This window comes from Borostomias antarcticus, assembly GCF_949987555.1.
Source record: "Borostomias antarcticus genome assembly, chromosome: 23".
Classification (NCBI taxonomy): Eukaryota; Metazoa; Chordata; class Actinopteri; order Stomiiformes; family Stomiidae; genus Borostomias; species Borostomias antarcticus.
This window is the reverse complement of record NC_140256.1, coordinates 17485108-17506986: the sequence shown is the minus strand read 5'-3', so window position 1 is coordinate 17506986 and position 21879 is coordinate 17485108. Positions and strand designations below refer to the sequence as shown.

Genomic DNA, 21879 nt, shown 5'->3' with positions numbered 1-21879 from the left:
ATAAATAACATTAAATTACATTTTCAGAGTAAGAGAGGCTAATAACATCATAGGAGAGACATGGCAAACATTGGTGTATGTCTGTGTGCGCATAAATGTGCCTGGGCCCAGATAGAGGCAGGGGTCAGGGGTAGGATCGGGGTAGGAAAAGGATACGGACCCGGGTTAGGGTGAGGGGAAGGGGATCTGAGCCCAGGACTGGTGTATGTCAGTGTGTGTGTGAGTGTGCCTGGGTCCAGGTAGAGGCAGGGGTCAGGGGTAGGGTGGGGGTAGGAAGAGGATACGGACCCGGGTTAGGGTGAGGGGAAGGGGGTACTGGGCCCAGGCCTAAGGCCGGAAGTGGACTGTTGTATGTCTGTGTGTGCGTGTGTGTGTGTTAACTAATTTGCTACGACATCTGCAGCAGACACAGGGGTATCTATCGGACTCAGGGTGGTCTACTGGTGACAGTGGGGCATCCACTGGACCTGGTTAGAAGACAGGAGGGAGAGAGAGAGGCACTAGGGAGAGGGGAGGCCGAATAGGGTTAGTAGCACACGGAGCCATATATAGAGCAATACATTACGTCAAACTACATTTTCAGAGCAAGAAAGGCTAAGAGCATCATGGGAGAGGTGTGGCAAACACTAATGTGTGTCTGTGTGTGTGTGCGTGCCTGGGCCCCGATAGAGGCAGGGGTTGGGGTAGGGTGGGGGGTAGGAAAAGGTTACGGACCCGGGTTAGGGTGAGGGGGAGGGGATCTGAGCCCAGGACTGGTGTATGTCAGTGTGTGTGTGAGTGTGCCTGGGTCCAGGTAGAGGCAGGGGTCAGGGGTAGGGTGGGGGTAGGAAGAGGATACGGACCTGGGTTAGGGTGAGGGGTAGGGGGTACTGGGCCCAGGCCTAAAGCCGGAAGTGGACTGTTGTATGTCTGTGTGTACGTGTGTGTGTGTTAACTAATTTGCTACGACAACTGCAGCAGACACAGGGGTATCTATCGGACTCAGGGTGGTCTGCTGGTGTCAGTGGGGCATCCACTGGACCTGGTTAGAAGATAGGAGGGAGAGAGAGAGGCACTAGGGAGAGGGGAGGCAGAACAGGGTTAGTAGCACACAGAGCCATATATAGAGCAATACATTACATCAAACTACATTTTTAGAGCAAGAAAGGATAAGAGCATCATGGGAGAGGTGTGGCAAACACTGATGTGTGTCTGTGTGTGTGTGCGTGCCTGGGCCCAGATAGAGGCAGGGGTTGGGGTAGGGTGGGGGGTAGGAAAAGGATACGGACCCGGGTTAGGGTGAGGGGGAGGGGATCTGAGCCCAGGACTGGTGTATGTCTGTATGTGTGTGAGCGTGAGTGTAGGTGTGCCTGGGTCCAGTTAGAGGCAGGGGTCGGGGGTAGGGTTGGGGGTGGGAAAAGGATACGGACCCGGGGTAGGGTGAGGGGAAAGGGAACTGGGCCCAGTTTGAGTTTGACTTTTCCTTATCTTTATGTTTGTCACTTCTTTTCCTGTTGCCATTTTTCTTTCTGCACACTCTTGCATGTCGTTTTTCTTACAGAACAGACGTGATGAACGGAGTCTATTTGCCCCGCCCGTGTGTGTTGGATAGTCCTACCTGCCACGCCCACGTAACCAATTGAGTGCACCTGGCTGGATGCCTGATTCAGTACACCTGACTGGACTGATAGGTGCCATGCCAAACAAACAGCAATAGACTGGTGTAAAAGAGGAACTGTTTATGTGAAACTCCTCTTGTAAGGTGGGTCGGGGGTCTGAGAGCTGGGGGTTCTGTCTGAATACTCGGCGAACTGCAGAGGCTGAACGTCTGGTGTACAGTTAAGTGTTCCGGTTGCCTGCCTTGAGCCGCCAGGTTGTTCTCTCCTCTGTTGCAGTATAGGCCTACTGTCGGACTGTCACCTTAGCTGATCGCAGGGCGCTGTGTGTGTAGCTATTTTAGAAGTATAAGTAGGCTATGTGTAGCTTTTAGTATAACGTGCATCGTTTCTATCCTAGTATTGTTAGCATAGCACTCCTAGTTAGGGTAGGCTATAGCTCCCGGCCAGGGTTAACGGCCAGTCCCCACCCCTAGCTTTAGGCTATATGAGGCCCAATGTTGAGGCAAAGCGCAGCCAGGTGTAATTTGATAAGCCGCTTCAGCCTGTTTGTGTGCGCTGTGTGCAGGCTACATACACACACAGACCTGTATAATATTGGCTACTTAATAAACATTTGTATATCTCTTCTATTCTAACTGATTGATTCTATTCTAACTGATTGCCTGGACCGTGACATTGTTGCTCACACCTCACTCTCCTGAGTAACGGTTTGTTACAGACACTTTGCTGTTTTGGCTCCACATTACTCTGCCTTAATTGTGAGTCTCCATTCTACATCTAGAACACTTGGTGTCGCCGTTTTCTTGCTCACCGTCAGCATTTCTGTTTCGTCCTCACGGGCAGCTCTCGTTTGATCTTCACGTCCGTCCCTCTTTGTGAAGTGAACGTGGTTGTATTTTATGGAAGGTCGTCAAATTCAAAATCACGCAAATTTTAACACATGCGGATGAAACCATTATCTAATCCTGGGTGGAATTTGCATTTGCTACCCTGTTAAGTTCCTTAACCTGCTACTGTGTGGCACCAGCCTGTCAAAAGCTTTTTGTAATTTCATTCATGGGGATCAGTTGTTTTATGTAGGCAATAACCGATTTTGATTTAATAGGCTATTGTGACCATGAATACTGTCTTACAGGACACAACTCATTAGGCCAAGTTTACAGGTGTTTAGGGTTTACAGATGCCATATGGGGGGCAGCTGGCCTAGGCTACTGTCAGCGAGCAGAACGATTTTCAAAACCTAATTGTAATAGTTATGAAATGTAGGTTAAAACACAAAAGTCTGGGATGGGATTTCAGCAATCACCAGGACACCATCAGATTAAAATAATATTTACTTTTATTCAATAGCCTACAATTGGGTTGTTCTTGGTAATCAGCAACCAAAGTAATTAGACCATGATGCACCATAAGTAGCCTAAATAGGCATAGATAGGAATAAATAGGCCGATCCAGTTAATATTGTAAAACAGATATACAGCCTACTCCAAACACCTCAAACCATTCCAAACACCTCAAACCATTAAGAGCACTGCATCATAAAACAGTGTAACAAAATGTTACAATGGGTAACTTGAGTAGCCTAGTGTGAACAAGAGCAGAGGTCCAAACGAGCAAGTATATGTAAACCAATTAGTCTTTATTTTACATCTAAATACACATACAATAAAAGTACCGGTATGAAAGTACAGCCATCACATACATAAATCAATCACACATAAATCAATCACATATAAGTCAATCACAACATTAAATCACTGCCAGGTCAGTTATCAAGTTATGCCTCAACCTTTCCCTCCGCCTATGGGCCTCCACAGTCAATAACCCCTGTCTGAGGGACGGCTGTAACCCTGGCCAGGGTAAACTGCTCCTAGCACTATAGGGGATCCTGAGACTACAGGCTTACATGCAAGCATCGGCTATTTAACATGTGGGCTACACATGGCTCAAGGGCAAGGCAGAGATAATGTGAACACTTAACTTGTGCAGATCTTTAGTTTGTCAGCTTAGAAGCCCCGCAGTCAGTGTAGGGCCACTCGTGGCATTGACCCCCACACCATCCTCGTTCCCTGGACTCACCCATTCTTTTGTCTCTGTGCCCATCCAGCTGTAATCAATCAGTCCCACAAGTGACAGCAGCCGGTACGGCGAGTTGTGGGAATCACCTGTGTGACACGCAGTCTTTCATGTCACAAGGTACGGTTTACACGACAACGATCCCTGCAACTTTTGTTGCAGTGTGGCCTTTCGTTTACATGACAATGGCGTTTTGCGGGCCTGAATCCGCAAACTTTTGACACCAGGTCCCAGAGTGGAATCTTTTAAAACGCCACCGTAATTCTCGCCGTGTAAACTGGCAAAACGCAATTCTTGCGAAAAAGGTGACGACACGGCCCCACTTCGTGCCTATAGGCATGCGCGAATAGAAGAATATGAGGGATATAGCCTACTTTAGGCTACTTCTCACAGCTCAGTGCAGCTAGATAATGAAAGAAGAAAAATACATATAGGCTTAGATAATACAAATAAAAGGAGGACAAATTGAATATTAAGCCAATTGATCTAGTGACTAGTAAGTAAAAGGATTTGTCTCTAATCATGCCGGTCAATTTTACAGCTAGACCTAGGCCTAACAGCTTTAGACCTAATGGATTCTGAAGATGAGCCCATCATTCTTATTGCCGTAGGGCGGGAACAAAAACATATCAAAGGCAAGTCAACAGCGAGAAAAGGCCAAGATAGAAGGGAAACCTTCAACAGTTAACTGTGGTCACCATGGAGCATCTAATCCAGTTGTGTCATGCCAACCAGCATTTCCGTAATATCGGTGTCGGTCCATATGTCCGGGAACATTTTGACTTGTCGGCCTGTTGGCCTTCTTCAGAATCTATCAGACCAACAGGCCCAAACGTCCAAATAAAATAACTGCATAGTTAGCTGCATAGCTTAGGCTTTCATGATTCGCATGCTCTATAGATGTCCGGGACTGCACAAGCACCACTGGACAGCCTTTCACTTTATTTTGTCACCTTTGCTACTTTGAATTACGGCTGTAGGCTAGATGGCATGAATTGGATTAGAAGATGTGATTGGTCATTTTGAATAGGCCTACTTTTGATGCCTATTTGAACGGACTGCATCGATCAATGCAATGACTCCACATTACGCAAGTCTGTTTATTTGGGACTAACGACAGTAATGTCTATAAAGTTCGTTTCTCTTTCCATGTTTTTCAGTTTTACCCTTTTCATCAATAAAACATTGTTTTTACAACCACGTCTCATTGATTGGGAAGGCATTTAGAGCTGCAGGTCAAATCATAGCCTAGCCTACTTATTCAGACTCAGAGGATGACATAACTGTTTATTGATAAACAACTGATAGGTAGGCTGGGCTATATAAAGAAATACCACAATGCATGTAGTCTAGATATATAACATTATGTTTAGGCTATACACTTTATGGTAGACTGCCCTCTCGCTCGCTAAGCAGGCTACATTGCGGCTGTTTTGTTCATTGCATAAGCCTATACATAAAAAATAATATTCCTATAAAAGGAATCAGAATATGTGGAAATTTAATTTAGACTATTTTAATAGGCTACAATTCAAATTGTGCTTAGAGGGAATTATTTTCACCGGACATTATGACATGAGCATATAATCCAGTTGTGTCATGCCAACACTAACTGATGAATATGGAAGTTTTTAGGCTCTTTATTCAAATGGCAATGCATTTTGCAATTGGCAATTCAATGTGCAATTTGGTCATGCAATTTGAAAATGCATTTTACAATTGGCAATTCAGTATGCAAAGTGGCAATGCAATCCTCAATTCACTTTGAAGAAAAAATAGAATGAAAGCTGAATCAATTGAATTCCATATTGCCATGGTTTTTTGGTCTCTTTCTTCAAATGGCCATGCATTTTGCAATTAACAATTCAATATAAAATTTGGTCATGCAATTTGAAAATGCATTTTACAGTTGGCAATTCAATATGCAAAGTGGCAATGCAATCCTCAGTTCACTTTGAAGAAAAAATAGAATGAATGCTGAATGAATTGCATGTCATATTGTCATGGTTTTCACTTTGAAGAAAAAATAGAATGAAAGCTGAATCAATTGCATGTCATATTGCCGTGGTTTTTGGGTGTCTTTATTCAAATGACCAGTGTGCAGACCCGCCCCATACTCTGCCCCTGATTGGCTAACTCTAACCCTAACCTAACTAACGAGTACCAGCCAATCAGAGGCAGAGTACGGCGTCTTCGCAGAATGCTGTCAGCATGATGGCGTCAGAAGAACTTTTGATGTCCACCTCTTAACATTTGGTTGATTTTACTGACCGTTCTCGATAACAAAAATCGGAGCTTGTGAGGAAGGTGGACCGATACCAATTACACCTGGTGGGGCTAACCTCCACGCACAGCACCGGCGCCGGAACCAAACTCCTGGATAGGGGTTGGACCCTGTTCTTCTCCGGAGTTGCTCATGGTATGAGGCGTAAGGCAGGTGTGGCTATACTAGCTAGCCCCCAGCTGAGCGTCTCTGTGCTGGAGTTCACCCCAGTGGACGAGAGGGTTGCCTCCCTGCGCCTTAGGACTGTGGGGGAGGGGGGTACTCTGACTGTGGTTTGTGCTTATGCACCGAACAGCACTTCAGAGTACTCGGCCTTCCTGCAGACCCTAAGTGGAGTCCTATTTGGGGCTCCTGCAGTGGACTCCACTGTCCTATTGGGGGACTTCAATGCACATGTGGGCAATGCTGGAGTAACTTGGAGGGGCATGATTGGGAGGCATGGCCACCACGATCTGAACCCGAGTGGTGTTTTGTTGTTGGACTTCTGTGCTAGTCACGGTTTGTCCATAACAAACACCATGTTCGAACACAAGGATGCCCACAAGTACATCTGGCATCAGAACACCTTAGGCCGAAGGTCGATGATCGATTTTGTTATTGTATCATCTGATCTGAGGCCATGTGTTTTGGACACTCGGGTAAAGAGAGGGGCAGAGCTATCACCATCTGGTGGTGAGCTGATTTCGATGGTGGGGGAAACCTCTGGACAGACCTGTAAAACCCAAGCGTGTAGTGAGGGTAAACTGGGATTCACTGGCATCCCTGTGGAGGTTGGGGACATCGAGCATGAGTGGTCGGTGTTCAAAGCCTCCATTGCTGAAGCTGTGGCTGGGAGCTGCGGCCTGAGGGCCATAGGTACGTCAAGGGGCGGTAACCACAGGACACCGTGGTGGACAGCAGTGGTCAGGGAAGCGAGAATCCATGGAGAAGGAATTTCGGTCGGCACCAAAGTGTTTCTGGAAGACCATCAGACACCTCAGGAAGGGAAAGCGGTGGACCATCCAAGCTGTATACAGCAAGGAGGGGACACTGCTTACCTCAACTGAGGAGGTTGTTGAGCGTTGGAAGGAGCACTTTGAGGAACTCCTGAACACGACTAATCCACCCTCTATGATCGAGGCAGAGCCGGAAGATGATGGGGGGTCGTCAATTTCCTTGGAGGAGGTCACTGAGGTAGTCAAACAACTCCACAGTGGCAAAGCCCCAGGGACTGATGAGATCCGTCCAGAAATGCTGAAGGCGCTGGGTGTTGAGGGGCTGTCTTGGTTGACACGCCTCTTTAACATTGCGTGGAAGTCTGGGTCAGTGCCAAATGAATGGCAGACTGGGGTAGTGGTCCCAATATTCAAAAAAGTGGACGAGAGAGTGTGTGCCAATTATAGAGGCATCACATTACTCAGCCTCCCAGGGAAAGTGTACTCCAAGGTGCTGGAAAGGAGGGTCCGGCCGATAGTCGAACCTCAGATTGAAGAGGAACAATGCGGATTTCGTCCTGGTTGTGGACCCACCGACCAGCTCTTCACTAGGGTTGCAAAATTCCGGGAATATTCAAAGTTGGAAACTTTCCATGGGAATTAACGGGAATTTATGGGAATTTACAGGAATTAATGGGAATAAACTGGGAATTTTGGGGCTATTTATACCAACTGTATTTACCTCATCATAAACAGACATACATATATACATTTTGCATTGTCATAAGCAGACATTTATTTTCTTTTTAGGGCTTTTCAGCTTTAATGGACAGTACAGTGACAGGAAATGTGGGAAAGAGAGAGGGGAGGACATGTGGCACAGGACCCGAGCCGGGAATAGAACCCGGGTCCGCTGCGCGAAGGACTAGCCTTAATATGGGGCGCGCCTTACCCAGTGAGCTACCGGGGCGCCCCCATAAGGCAGGAGAGCTTCCTCTCCACCCAGCAGTCTCTCAGAGGGACAGAGAGGGACTGACTCTGACTCTCAGGTGGCAGGAGGGCAGGTAGAGGCAGCAGGGGAGGTAGCTCCCTCACTCATCATTCTCTCTCTCTCTCTCTCACACACACACACACTCACACTCTGTTAGTGTCAGAGGCTCATTAGATAGTAGGAGGGAGGGAGAGAGGGTGGGAGATATATTAGACCAGTGAGATGTCCAGGCCCTCTGCCCTGGTGTGTGGCAGCTGTTAGTGTCAGAGGGGAAGCCTCGTTCAGACTGCATGATTGCCATCTCTGAGGGATCTCTATTAGATGATGGTCAGCTGGCTCTTTTAGCAACTGCAGTCATTTCAGCTTCCACTGGAACATTTCCCCCCCAGATTTTTATTTTTCAGAACTTTTTTTTAAGGGCTCATGTCCTGCAGTATGTTGCATTAAAGGCTTTTGTACAGTAGATGGAAATGTGGTCTTTGGCACATTGAGTTGTTTGTCAGGGTGTTACCTGTATTTTCATTTTTAAAAAGACAGCATGACACTGGATGTTATTTTATACTGATTTGTATTTATTAAAGTCCCCTCTCGTTTACCATGATTTTGTGTATGACTACTTCTTTGCCATCCCCTTTCATAACCAAATGTGGTCCGATGATTAAATTGCTATGGCTTCTTGATTTTGCTCTCAAAGTGCGCCAAATTGATGCATTTAAATTAACAATGTTAATTCTCCCGGGGGGGCATGCCCCCGGACACCCCTAGAGGCTTGGAGGTCCACCCCCCATAGCTGTGGGAAACACTGCTCACATACACATGAAATATTCTCACATACTACTGAAAATGTTCTCACATACACATGAAATACTCTCACATACTACTGAAATTCCTCTTACATACAACTATTGCATTTCAGTAGTAAGTGAGAGGATTTTCATATGTGTGTGAGGATTTCACGTGTATGTGAGAGTATTCACATGGGTACGTGAGAGGTAAAGTATGGAATATGGGCTATACGGCCTCTCATAGTAAGCTAGTTGTCTTGAAGTGTCTTTAGCAAATGACTCAATCACACAGCACAATACACTCTGCTGACTTGCACTGAATGGATCAGCCAGGATGACAGAATTCTGACCTTTTTCAAGTTTATGATTGATTTTGCTCAGCTACTATCAGCTATGAGCTACACAAACACACCTAAACAACACATGATTAATTCATTGACATACTCAGCTAAACTGCAAAGGTCACACTACACGCTACAAAGTTGCTACTAAAGTAGGCTACTAAAGCACTTTCCCTCCCTTCCACCCCGTCCCCGCCTTACATCCTTCTCTCCGTCTTTCCATCTCTCTCGCTCGACTATAATCTCATTGGCTGGAACAAAATGTTGACGTCTGTCTAGCTGCGCTTGCGTTCATTTGGAGCGCGCGCGTTTAGGTACTTAAACCTGACCAAAAAAAAAATCGGAGCTCCCATACAGTGAAAACTGTTGCAACAAGCTGACCACGTCTGCATTTAGCAGGTAAGAGAAGATATGGCTGTAAATCGCGCATAGGCACCGACATCATAATCAGTTTTACTTTTTGTTTGTTTGGTTTAGTTTTGTGGTGGGCTAAGCAAGATAGCTAGCTATTAGTGCTAGGTTAAGAGTAGGGTTGCCAGGTGGAAATAAGGTACACACTGTGTGTGTGTGTGGGGGGGTGGGGGGGGGACTGCATTAGTGCATTATTATTACACTTAGGTACTGTAGTAGCTAAACATATACAGTACTTGGTTGTAAGAAGTCAAATTCATACCATATGTGACCACCATTGAAGGTTTGGTCCTGATCCTTTGGTTTGGTCCTCAAAATATGATGATAAAATGATAAAATGATAAAATATGTTGTTGTTGTTGTTGTTTTACTGTTTTCCTTTTTTAGGCTGTTTTTTTTAATGCTATGAAAATTGAAGTTCCGAAGAACCTACTCAATATAACAAACAAGAGTTTAAAGTAGTAAAGGGAAAAATCATGTTTAGCCCTGTTTTAAGGTTACTTGATCATATACAATGGTTCAGATCAAAACGTTGACAAAACTAGCACTTTTGAGAAAGTTGATAATTGCTCTACCACCGTTTATGGTACAATGGATGTGGGTGGGCACCTTGAAAAATCATTCAAAAACATGTTAAACTCTCGATTTCAAAGACAAGAAACTCACCGTTTTAAGTAACCTTAAAACAGGGCTAAACATGCATTTTCCCTTTACTACTCCTTTAAAGATCACTAAATAGTAATATTTTATGATCCTTAACCTCCAGTGGTGGTCACATAGTTTGTATACTGTCTGTCAGAATCAGAATTTGATTTATTGCCATTGTAGTTTTTCAGTACATATTTAAAAGCTGATGTGTGGTTGGATGCATTACTTACCATCAGATTGAATAACCCACAACTAAGTTTTCATGAAGCTATCGGAAATCAAAAAACACAGCCTTTTAATGTGGATGCACTGCCCAGCTCATAGCCTAACTTTAGGCTCCTCTGAAAACTCGAAAGAATTAAGTATTAAAGTCGCACAGAAATGAAAAAAGACCATTTTGGTTCACATAATTAGTCATAGTGTTCACCTATTCAACGATGTATGCCCAAAAAATTACAAAATTCTACTTTTGTTGTAATCTTATATCAAAGTATATAATTTCTTACTTCCTGGAAAACAGTAGGTCACGTGCAATTACGACACCAGGTACCTTAGATTTTAGGCCAATAATCTCACGACATCCACCCTGTCAATCAAAACGTCAACTACTCTGCAGTAGAGGTCTTCTCGGGTCTAAAATGTGGACCCGAAACCGAGATGGACCCGAGACATTCGTTCCGAGATCCGACTAAATTCGATCATTTTTTAAAATATGTATACCGGACCCGATTTTGTCCGAGAGCAGGAAGACAGAACCCGAGACCTGAGTCGGATCGTGTATTTTACGGATCCAACAGGCAGTAGTAGCAAGTAGCAGTAGCATTAATCGCTTAGGCTGTCACGGCTGTTGGCTTGCATGCTGTTGCATCACAGTTTGATGGAATTGCGATTTATCCTCTCAATCTTGACAGGATCAATCGCTGTTTTGTCAGGCTGTGATGTGGCAGCATGGAAAAAGAAATGAAACGGACGTAAATAAATAAGGCTACACAAAGCTGCCGCTAGGTTTGACCTCTTTATATTCATTTTCTTTCAGCTTATTTTTCACAAGGTAGGCTACTGGTGGTGGCTGCCGTGTCTCACTGAATTCACATCATGCGTTTCTCTCGGGTATTACGCATAATGACACAGACCCGGGACCCGAGGTAATAGAATCGGATCCACTCGAACCCAATTGAGCATAATAAAAGCGTGGAAATGTGGACCCGGACCCGTGGATTTACCCGACCGGTGAAGACCTCTACTCTGCAGCCTCAAGTGTTGAATATCCCGGCTGCTCGATAACGTTCCAATAAACTTCATCTAAACGTATGTCCCGCCCCTTGCAGCCCATTTCAGGCGGAAATACGTCGAAGTACGGAAGCAAAATGTTCTCCAACGTCCCTTTCGGTGTATCTTTAAGACAAGCCTTTACTGCCGATGCTGGATAACAAGTGAACACATTTTTAGCGTTATCTAAAAAGCAGAAGAACCTCGACACTCGCTGCCTATTTCCAATTTATTGGACAATAATGGATGTTTCGGCGTCAAGCCTTCATCAGAGAAATGTCCATGCAAAACTAAATTTAATAGATTTATTGAATAGGCCTATTCATTCAATATTTATAGCAGGCTGGAAAACTATAGGAGTAGGCTATACGCACATGGACCGGTGCTGGGTGAATTTCTGAATCAGCTTTAAATCTAAATAAATATGAAATAGTAATAGGCTAATAATATTTACTAAAATAATAATAAATAAATAATAACAATAATTACTAGTGTAGCCTACAAAGTCTACTCACACCACTGTAGTCTATAGGGAGGGAAAGTAATCTCATGGCCCCCTAGCGGTAGTGTTCCTAATGCCGAGAGAATGCATGGGATTTCTCATAGCACATTTTCTGAAAAATGATATCTCGGTCTACATCGCAAAGTTAGTAGAATGCATTAAATATTATATACTTGGAGACAAACTTCATTGAATCTGGTGATCATAGTTAATTTTCAATCACAATCCGAATTATCTATATATATTTTTGTAACGAGGTGGTAAAGAACTACATACATCGTTTAGTGCGCCTCTGCGAGCTTGCTGACTACCAGCTAACATCTAACACAATACAACCAAATTACAAATCAGTACATCTACAAAAATGCCGATATGCATTGCATGGCTGGCAGAATACTTCAGCAATAACAAGAAGTGCATCCCATGTGCTGACAATCATTTTAGATCTGACCATGTAGAAAAATGCCGCTATTTGCAGGGGGAGCTGTTAGGTGTCGTCAGGGCTAGCATGAAGGACCGGTCATATCATGTTACGGTGAGTTAGCATCATAAGTGAGCCTATTACGGTTAGGTGTTAAGGTTATGGTTACGGACCAGTAAGAATAGCCAGGCGCACCTGCGGATCAGACCAGCTAAGACCAGTCTGACCAGCTAATACCATCCTAACCAGCTAAGACCAACTTGATCAAACCATGCTGACCAGCTAAGACCATGCTGACCAGCTAAGACCAGTCTGACCAGCTAAGACCAGTCTGACCAGCTAAGACCAGTCTGACCAGTGTGGTGGCTGGACTCAGTTGACCTATGACCTTTGGACACTCACAAAGTACTATTATAACACTTCAGATTGAATTCACCAGTACCACAGGGTTCTCCTCCCAAAGGACCAACACAATCACACAACCTTGTCAAATGAAGACACGAAATATAACAGAGAAGAGTAAAAGAAACTTAATTTATTACCTTACAATTGCAGCAAAGGGACGGTTACACAGAGACACAAATGTTTCTGAGCATGCGCGCCGACGAATGTCGGGACGTTCTGTATATACTATTCCACACAATACATTGGCGCGTGACTACATGTGTTAGTACCTGATTGGTTGAAACTTTTATCTAATGCTAGTCCTATGAGCTCACTAGTTTCGTTTTCCATTCAGCCGATGTGATTAAGGTGTTCCCTGTTAGTTACATTTACTGCAACTTTGACAGGCTTTTCATTGTGAGGTTGTGTGTCCTTGGCAGTCAACTTATCTGCTACTGGAACACAGATAATAACAACTTTTCATGCGTACTATGTGTTCTGGAAAAGTACAAAGTGTACAGCAGTATTGAAGCATAACTAGGCCTAAATAGACAGGCCTTGTATTAAACAACTATAATAGCACTTTATCAAAAATACCTTTCACACCAGCTAATACCATCCTAACCAGCTACAGTAAGACCAACTTGATCAGACCATGCTGACCAGCTTGACCAGCCTGAGGCTGACCAGCTTGACCAGCCTGAGGTTGACCAGCTTGACCAGCCTGAGCTGTTTTTTTCAGCAGGGTGCCTAAAGATAAACTATCACAGAGTTTAAAACTATTTATTATTATACTATTGATCTTTCCAGCTCTTTGGGATCTCTTGGAAATTAGTAGAATTTTCAACCATTCGTCTCATACTGTACCGATGGGAGCAATCTGGCGCAAAGCACAGCATTTTGCTCATGAGTGACATAGACTAGCCTACATAAGCTCGCCCGGCTTTGTAGTCCATTCATGAAACGAATGGAGCAATTTCAAAAATTTGAAAGGAGGCGGAATACTGTTTGAAATTCTCACAGTTAGTAGATTATTAATGTAAAGATACTCATACATTTTTGTTTTGATAACTTCACCGAAATGGGTTCGTAGTAATTATTAGAAATTCCGGTCTATGGGAGTTTACATTGAAACTCCTCTCCGATAGGAACAAATCTGCTAGGGGCGCATGTTTTCACTTTCCTGCCATATATGCACAGTATGCAGATAAACAAAATCAGAGACCCGGCAAAATCAGAGATCCGGTACCAGCGTTTATTTGTCAAAACAAAACAAGTGAAGTGGCATATAGGCTATACTCACTACGCTGTAGCAGGTTTGAAAGTCCGAGGCTCGGACTTGGGCTAATTATTGCTAGTTTTCGTGACCACGTAACTTTGCACCCAAGCACTGTGTCCATGTAAATAAATATAGCTTTTAAAATGCAGTTAGCTGGCTAGACAGTAGTCAACTAGTAATCAGTCATCACTGCCCCTGACAACTGGCTGCTTTTATTATTTTTTATGATTGGTGCACTTTCAGATATTCAGTTTAATAGCCAGGCAGGGGTTCCCCCGGGATCCCCAGACAGCTGAAGAGTCATGCCCTATCTAATATCTGATCATCGGTTGCCCGAAAGAGCCGCAGTGACGTTGGCAGCGCCTTTCTGAAAAGTTGAGATGGCAATGTTTTCAAAAAGCTGGAGCGCTCGAAAAAAGACTGTATACAGCACTTTTCTTCAGGCAGCCGCCAATGCTCTATCCTCTGGTAACAATTGAAAAAGGGCAAACATGCCATATTGTATAGCCTTTAAATTAACCCAGTAGTGTTTATTTTCCGACTAGCAGATCGCCTACTCGGGTACTCGAGTACTCGGTTAATCGTGCACATGCCATGTTTGTAGTATATTAACTACTATGAGCTGTTTGAACTTGTGAGATCTGTGTAAAAGGTTGTATAAAAGTTTTTATAATTATTCTAGCTCCAAATAAAACAGTAAATGTTATTTTCTACTAGTAACGTCGTTACTGTTAGATTATCATCATCATCTTCATCCGCTTATCCAGGGTCGGGTCGCGGAGGCAGCAGCTCCAGCAGGGGGCCCCAGACATCCCTTTCCCTAGCAGCATCAACCAGCTCTGCCTGGGGAATCTTTAGCCGCTCACAGGCCAGTGCGGAGATGTAGTCCTGGGTCTACCCCGCGGCCTCCTCCCAGCCGGACACGCCTGGAACACCTCCCTAGGGAGGCGCCCAGGAGGCATCCTCACTAGATGCCCGAACCACCTCAACTGGCTCCTTTCGACGCAAAGGAGCAGCGGCTCTACTCCGAGTCTCTCCCAGATGACTGAACTTCTCACCCGATCTCTCAGGGAGACCCCAGCCACCCTCCGGAGAAAACTCATTTCGGCCGCTTGTATCCGTGATCTCGTTCTTTCGGTCATGACCCATCCTTCATGACCATAGGTGAGGGTGGGGACGAAGATAGACCGGTAGATCGAGAGCTTTGCCTTTTGGCTCAGCTCTCTTTTCGTCACAACAGTGCGGTAAAGCGACTGCAGAACCGCACCAGCTGCTCCAATTCTCCGGCCAAACTCCCTCTCCATGCTTCCCTCACTCGTGAACAAGACCCCCAGATACTTGAACTCCTTCACTTGGGGTGAGGACTCATTTCCTACTCGGAGCGGACAGGCCACCGGTTTCCTGCTGAGAACCATGGCCTCAGATTTAGAAGTGCTTATTCTCATCCCAGCCGCTTCACACTCAGTTGCGAACCTATCCAGAGAGTGCTGGAGGTCGCAGGCAGCTGATGCCATATAATCTGTTAGATTATATGGACCTTAAATATGATGCACGTTAACTTTAAAAGTAAATGGACTGCACTGATAGCACTTTCATCCAAAGCGCTTTACAATGGCCTCGCATTCACCCATACACACATACAGATTCACACACCAATGGCGGCAGCTGCCATGAAAGGTGTTAGCCTACTCATTGGGAGCAATTTGGGGTTCAGTGTTCGCTGACCTTACCATCATTGGACGACCTCCTCCTGAGCCACAGCTGCCCCTTTTTTATAGTAGCCTACAAATAATCACAGTTTATGAGTGGGGAGTGGTGAACTACATGTGATTAAACATTTTACAGTAGACTTTGCAGTTTCCTATGAAAAGTAGAGCTATCATAGCTTTGTTGTTGTTCAACTTCTCCAGCTATGCTTACAGAGTAGCGTCCCTAATAAGCGATGTCAACCAGCTCTGGGTTTAATAAAATCAATATCATAATCAATATTGATGGTGTGATTATTAATACCGGTACATAGCATATAATTCTCCGGAAATGTCTGGCAAACAAGAAACTAAAAGCTCCCTGACTCCTCTGGAGCCTCCCTCATTCCTCTCATGGCTGTCTCCCGTCTCCTGATTCTGATCTGTTTAACATCACTAACTTTAATTCCTCCATGATTAATGGAGATATTTCAGTGGCAGACGGTGCAGTTAGCTTTGTACACATTCCCTCGCACATATTCTAGCCATTTATGTTCCTTTTCCCATTCTATTCTATATTTCTTTTTGGCTTGTGAGCTACTTTGAAAATGACCAGCTCATCAAGATCTACCGCCCCCCCCCCTCCCACGCCCCCAGAACCTCCACCCTTCTGTCACTTGTCACTTAACATGGCAAGGTTTTAATTCACCCATTAAAAAAATAACATACAACCAAAATAACAACATACCTCTACTGTTTAAAAATCAAAGAATACATTTATTTATCAAGCTACAAAAAATTAGCTTGATAGCATTACTTCACACTGGAAGTGGAACGTGAACTTTGTTGTATATACATATACTGTAGTATGCCTTGCACAATCTTAACAGGTAACAGTCAGCTAGTTGTCTTGAACACTGTCTTTAGCCTACTTAAATGACTCAATCACACAGCACAATACACTGCTGTATGCTGACTTGCACTGAATGGATTAGCCAGGATTACAGAATTCGAGTTTCTTATTGATTGATGCCCGGCTACTATCAGTTATCAGCTACACATACATGCCTAAACAATAATGAAATCAGCCCACACATGATTATAGTAAATCATTTAAATACTCAGCTAAACTGCAGTACAAAAGGTCACACTTGTTATCTACAAAGTAGCAGGAGGAAAAAGTTGCTCATTTGGACAACAAGAGAGGTGACGTGACTGCTTGCCTCCACAAACGCAACTTCATTGTGCGCCATCGTCACCTTTTTTATGTCTTTTCTTTTGAATGGCTCGAGATCTACCTGCATAGAGATCTACCAGCATAGAGATCTACCAGCATAGAGATCTACCAGTATACCCTCTGAGACGTACTGGTGGATCGCGATGGCCGTATCGGGCACCCCTGCTGTAGGGAGATGACCACAGCCCTTAACCCCAGTTCCCACCCCCCTTCCAGAGGCACATTATCAGACACCCTCATACTAGCTTAGCATGCAGTTAAAAAGAGAAACATCATAGATGAGCTTGCCAATGTGTAAAAAGTAGCCATAGCTAGCTAGCAATGACTGAACAAGTATCACACAGGATCAGTATATTACAGTGACAGTCCACTATGTAAATGAAGGCCAACTGAGACAGAAAGTCCCATCGACCCAGGCAGCGTATGAGTCCCAAAGATGGAGAGTAGTATCGATAAGAGTATCGATAAGTATCGGTATCAATGAGCAATATCGGTATCAATACCGGTATCGATAAAATCCTAAAGATACCCATCCCTACAAATTACTACCCAAAGCTTTTTTTAAATTCAAGCAATTAATTTCAAATGTATTCAAAAATGCAAACAACTAAACGATAAGGCAATCATAACAATTATTCATTTTCATCTCCTAATGAACATACTGTATATCAAATTAAAATCATTTGTATAACCTATATTAGTCCGAATAAAAACACAAAATAGCCATAAAAAATGGAAACGACTGAAACAAGAATAGCAGAAGTTGTCGTCATCAGTATGTGATGAGTGAGTTCAAGTGTGCGCAAAACAGAGATCACTTCTAGCCTAAACTGTATTTCCCTATTCCTAACAGAACACACCAGCATGGCCCAGCAGGGAGTCCTGTTAGACCAGGACCAGCTCTGCTGTTCGATCTGTCTGGACCTCTTCAATGATCCAGTCACCCTCCCCTGTGGTCACAGCTACTGTAGCAGCTGTATCAAGGACTACTGGGACCAGGATGAACAGAAGGGAATCTACAGCTGCCCCCAGTGCAGACGGAGCTTCACTCCGAGGCCTGCCCTGATGAGGAGCACCGTACTGGCTGGGTTGGTGAGGAATCTGAAGGAGACAGAAGGAGCCTGGAACCTCTCTGAGCAGACCCGCCCTGCTGGGTCAGAGTTGGTGACCTGTGACCTGCAGGAGAGGATCTGCTCGAGTCACCACAAGCTGCTGGAGGTCTTCTGTCAGACAGACCAGCAGTGTATCTGTTGTCAGTGTACCGTGAATGCACATAAAGGCCATGATACGGTGCCAGCCGCAGCCGAGAGGGCAGAGAAACAGGTAAGACCAGAATAGGTGGTTCATTTGGAATGAACATGGAATCAAGAGATACGGAAAGATGGTGGTTTTTCATCCATTTTTAAAGAATAGATTGTGGATAAAATCTAATAAAAGTATATTGAAATGAATCACCATTTGACTGAGAAACACAAGCTAACTCTGAACGATCATTAGCTTATTGTGGTCTTTTATAAGTAAGTCCAGTCTGAACTCCTATCTGGCCTACATAAAGTAAAGAACTATAAAACGTCACCAAGTGCTCACTCATGAAATGCAGGAGAAGTGTAATGCTGCTGACTCATGAAAGTGACATCAAACCCAAAACTGAGGGCTTTCACCCTCCTGACATGTTAGAAGGGGGGATATTGTCCTTCTTTCAGTGCCTGCAGGCAGAACTACGGTAGAGAGTAGGTCATTAATTGAGCATCGCAAGAGAGAATCATCCTGCTCATTGTCTGAATGACGTCAAATACAACTTTGATACCAAGGATGGATACTTGCTTCTATGACTTATAAATAACTTATAGCAAATCGAATGAACCCCAACCCTATCCACCTGTAGTGGACAGTCAGTGGTTCAATTCATTAGGATGGGAATCTCTAGGCACCTCATAAATCGATTCCGATTCAGAGGGCAGCGATGCAATTATAAAATGATTATCGATTATAAAACGATTATCGAGTTTTTATCAGCATTTTTTTTATTGGTGTCAAGTTTGTTGTGTACCCAAAGTATTTCATTTTAGCTCGACACAACTTGCATACTGTGTGGCTCTTGTCCAGGCCTTTTTACCTTCAATTTCATAGAAGCCAAAGTGCTTCCATACTGTACATTTGCTTTTAAAGCAGCGTGTGCCAGTCGGATTTCTTTCTCCTGCTCAGCCATCTTCACCAGAACTCAAATGTAAACACGAACACCACTATGCAACGTACGATTCACCAACTTCTTTTAAACGTTTCACCATCAAGCCACAAAGAATGTACGCTTAGCGAGCATGGGCCTTTTTTTATTTATTTGTAATGTTTTTTATTTATTTCCGATTGAGTTTTCTGCATTGAGTAATGCATCATTCAAGAGAGAATCATGGTGCATCCAAGAATCGATTTTCTCATCCCTACAACTCATGTTTACCAGCTGTACCAATGTCGGTGATACATTTCTTATGACAGAGCTCCAGTACTCCAGAGTCCTACTGTAACTTCTAATGTTTTGTTGGAATGTGTGTGTTTATCTCCAGAGCAAGCTGGGTCTGAGTCAGCACAAAGTCCAGCAGAGAGTCCAGGAGAGAGAGAAGGAGCTGAAGGAGGTCCAGCAGGCTGTGGAGTCTCTCCAGGTCAGCATCAGGATGTCAACTACTCTAGCTATGGTGGAGGGAGATACCTGGCCTCGTGAGACCATCCTGAACTCACCAGCTCTCTTTCAGTTTTCCTCCGCAGATCAGGTCTTATGAGGCTAGGAGATACCTGCAGGACAGTTATAACTGTCACATTCAGGATTATTGGTTTCAGTTGAACTATTTCTTTCTTTCTTTCTTTTTCTTTCTTTCTTTCTTTCTTTCTTTCTTTCTTTCTTTCTTTCTTTCTTTCTTTCTTTCTTTCTTTCTTTCTTTCTTTCTTTCTTTCTTTCTTTCTTTCTTTCTTCTCTTTCTTTCTTTCTTTCTTTCTTTGTCCAGCGCTCTGGCCAGGCAGCAGAGCAGGACAGTGAGAGGATCTTCACAGAGCTGATCTGCTCCATTGAGAGAAGGCGCTCTGAGGTGAAGGAGCTGATCAGAGACCAGCAGAGGGCAGCAGTGAGTGAGGCTGAGAGACTGGAGCAGGAGATAGCTGAGCTGAGGAGGAGACATGCAGCGATGGAGCAGCTCTCACACACAGAAGACCACATCCACTTCCTCCAGGTACAGTAGCTGGAATATCTTGATACCTGACATGTGAACATCAACTGGTTTGGTGTATTGATTAGGCCAGCATATTCTGTACACTCGGTAGGTGTTTCTGTTTATTTCCTATATCTTTCTCTCTCTCTTTCTTTCTCTCTCTCTCTCTCTCCAGAGTTACCAGTCTGTTTCCAGTCCCAGTGTATCTTCAGACCCCCCCAGCGTCTCTGTCCCTTCTCCTCAGTTCTTCAGTGATGTGACTATGGCGGTCTCTGAGCTGAGAGAGATATTAGAGGACGTGATCACAGGAACGTTGTCCAACATCTCCTTCTTAGGTGTGTTGGAGGAGATTTGAGAAAATTATTCTGTAAAAATATCACTAAAGTACAGAGAGCAATAAGGGATCCTGTCTCGTCCAATAAGAAACAATGTGACCAGAGGAAAGATTTGGGGTTCACAATGAAACACATTGAACACATCTCTGTGTACTGTGTACTTGATTTTAAAATTGATTTTTTGATTGATTTTGTGTTTGTGTGTGTGTGTGTGTTGTCTCCGCCAGAGCCCAGGACCAGAGCACATTTCTTACATTGTGAGTGTCTGAAGTCTCCACCTCTCTCTGTTGAATGATACATCAACAATACCAGCTTTAAGGGGGACAGATGAACGGTTCTGTTATTATCTCTGATCTGGTCTCTGCTCTGTTCCCAGATTCCTGTCCGCTCACTCTGGACCCAAACACTGCAAGCAGATCCCTCTTTCTGTCTGGGGAGAACAGGAAGGTGACGTATGAAGAGCAGAGCCTGCATCCTGACCATCCAGACAGATTCACCCGCTACGCCCAGGTGCTGTGTAGAGAGGCTCTGTCTGAGCGCTGTTACTGGGAGGTGGAATGGAGAGGTAGAGTTGAGATAGCAGTCTCATATAAAGACATCAGCAGAACAGACTTCTCCTCCGGGTTTGGTAACAATAACAAGTCCTGGAGTTTATGGTGCTGTAGGGTTGGTTACACTTTCAGACATGATAATGTTGAGACTAAACTATCAGTCCCTCGGTCCTCCAGAGTAGGAGTGTACCTGGATCACAAGGCAGGTTCTCTGTCCTTCTACAGCGTCTCTGACACAGTGACCCTCCTCCACAAAGTCCAGACCACATTCACCCAGCCACTCTATCTAGGGTTTGCGTGTAGTAGTCAGAGTAGTGCAGAGATCATTAAACTGTGGTAGAGGGAGGGGGATCCTTCGAGAGGATGGGGGGAGAGTAGGGGGGAGGAGATGAGGAGGTGGGGGGGGGGGGTCAGGGGAAGAGGAGAGGAACGTAACGTTGCCTCTGGCTCAAGTTTGCAACCTAATGAAGCAGAGTTCAGACTAGATTCACCCAGCCACTCTATCCTGGGTTTGTATGCCTTAATGCAGTCACGGTTTTCTCAGTCATTTTGTCTTTAAAGATTCAGCTGATTACTAATAATTGTTCTTGCATTGTACTTCAGCAGGCCTAATAGAATGAAATCTTCATACCATAATTTGTTTATAATAGTTGAACTTTGGTTCTTTAATATTATAATTTCAACTTGATCATTGTACACAATCATTTTGTCTTAGATTCATTCATTAACATATTCTATTATAAAATATGATATTGTTGATGTACTTTGATACTGTATAAGGGGTCTTTTTTCTCTGTACAATGAGGTATTCATGAATGTTGGTGTTTATGACTGCTGTTTAAATGTTTTTCAACATACTAGGAATTTGCTTTTGGGACGAGACAGGACAGTGCAAAGAGCAAGTACAATGCCAGTGCAAAATAGGATGTATAATGTTTGTTAAGTGTATTAACTACTACGAGCTGCTTGAA

The 21879-nt window shown here is 44.1% G+C and overlaps 1 protein-coding gene across 1 annotated transcript; it reads left to right on the top strand.

The window, feature by feature from the left end:
* Window positions 1–17689: 17689 nt before the first annotated feature.
* Window positions 17690–21248, top strand: LOC311324427 (E3 ubiquitin-protein ligase TRIM65-like; the record flags this gene model as incomplete). The annotated part of the gene is made up of 5 exons (XM_084456881.1): window positions 17690–18148; window positions 19387–19482; window positions 19822–20043; window positions 20267–20357; window positions 20734–21248. 5 exons carry the CDS (start codon window positions 17690–17692, stop codon window positions 21246–21248), a joined length of 1383 nt encoding a protein of 460 aa, XP_084313007.1.
* Between the last annotated feature and the right edge of the window lie 631 nt (window positions 21249–21879).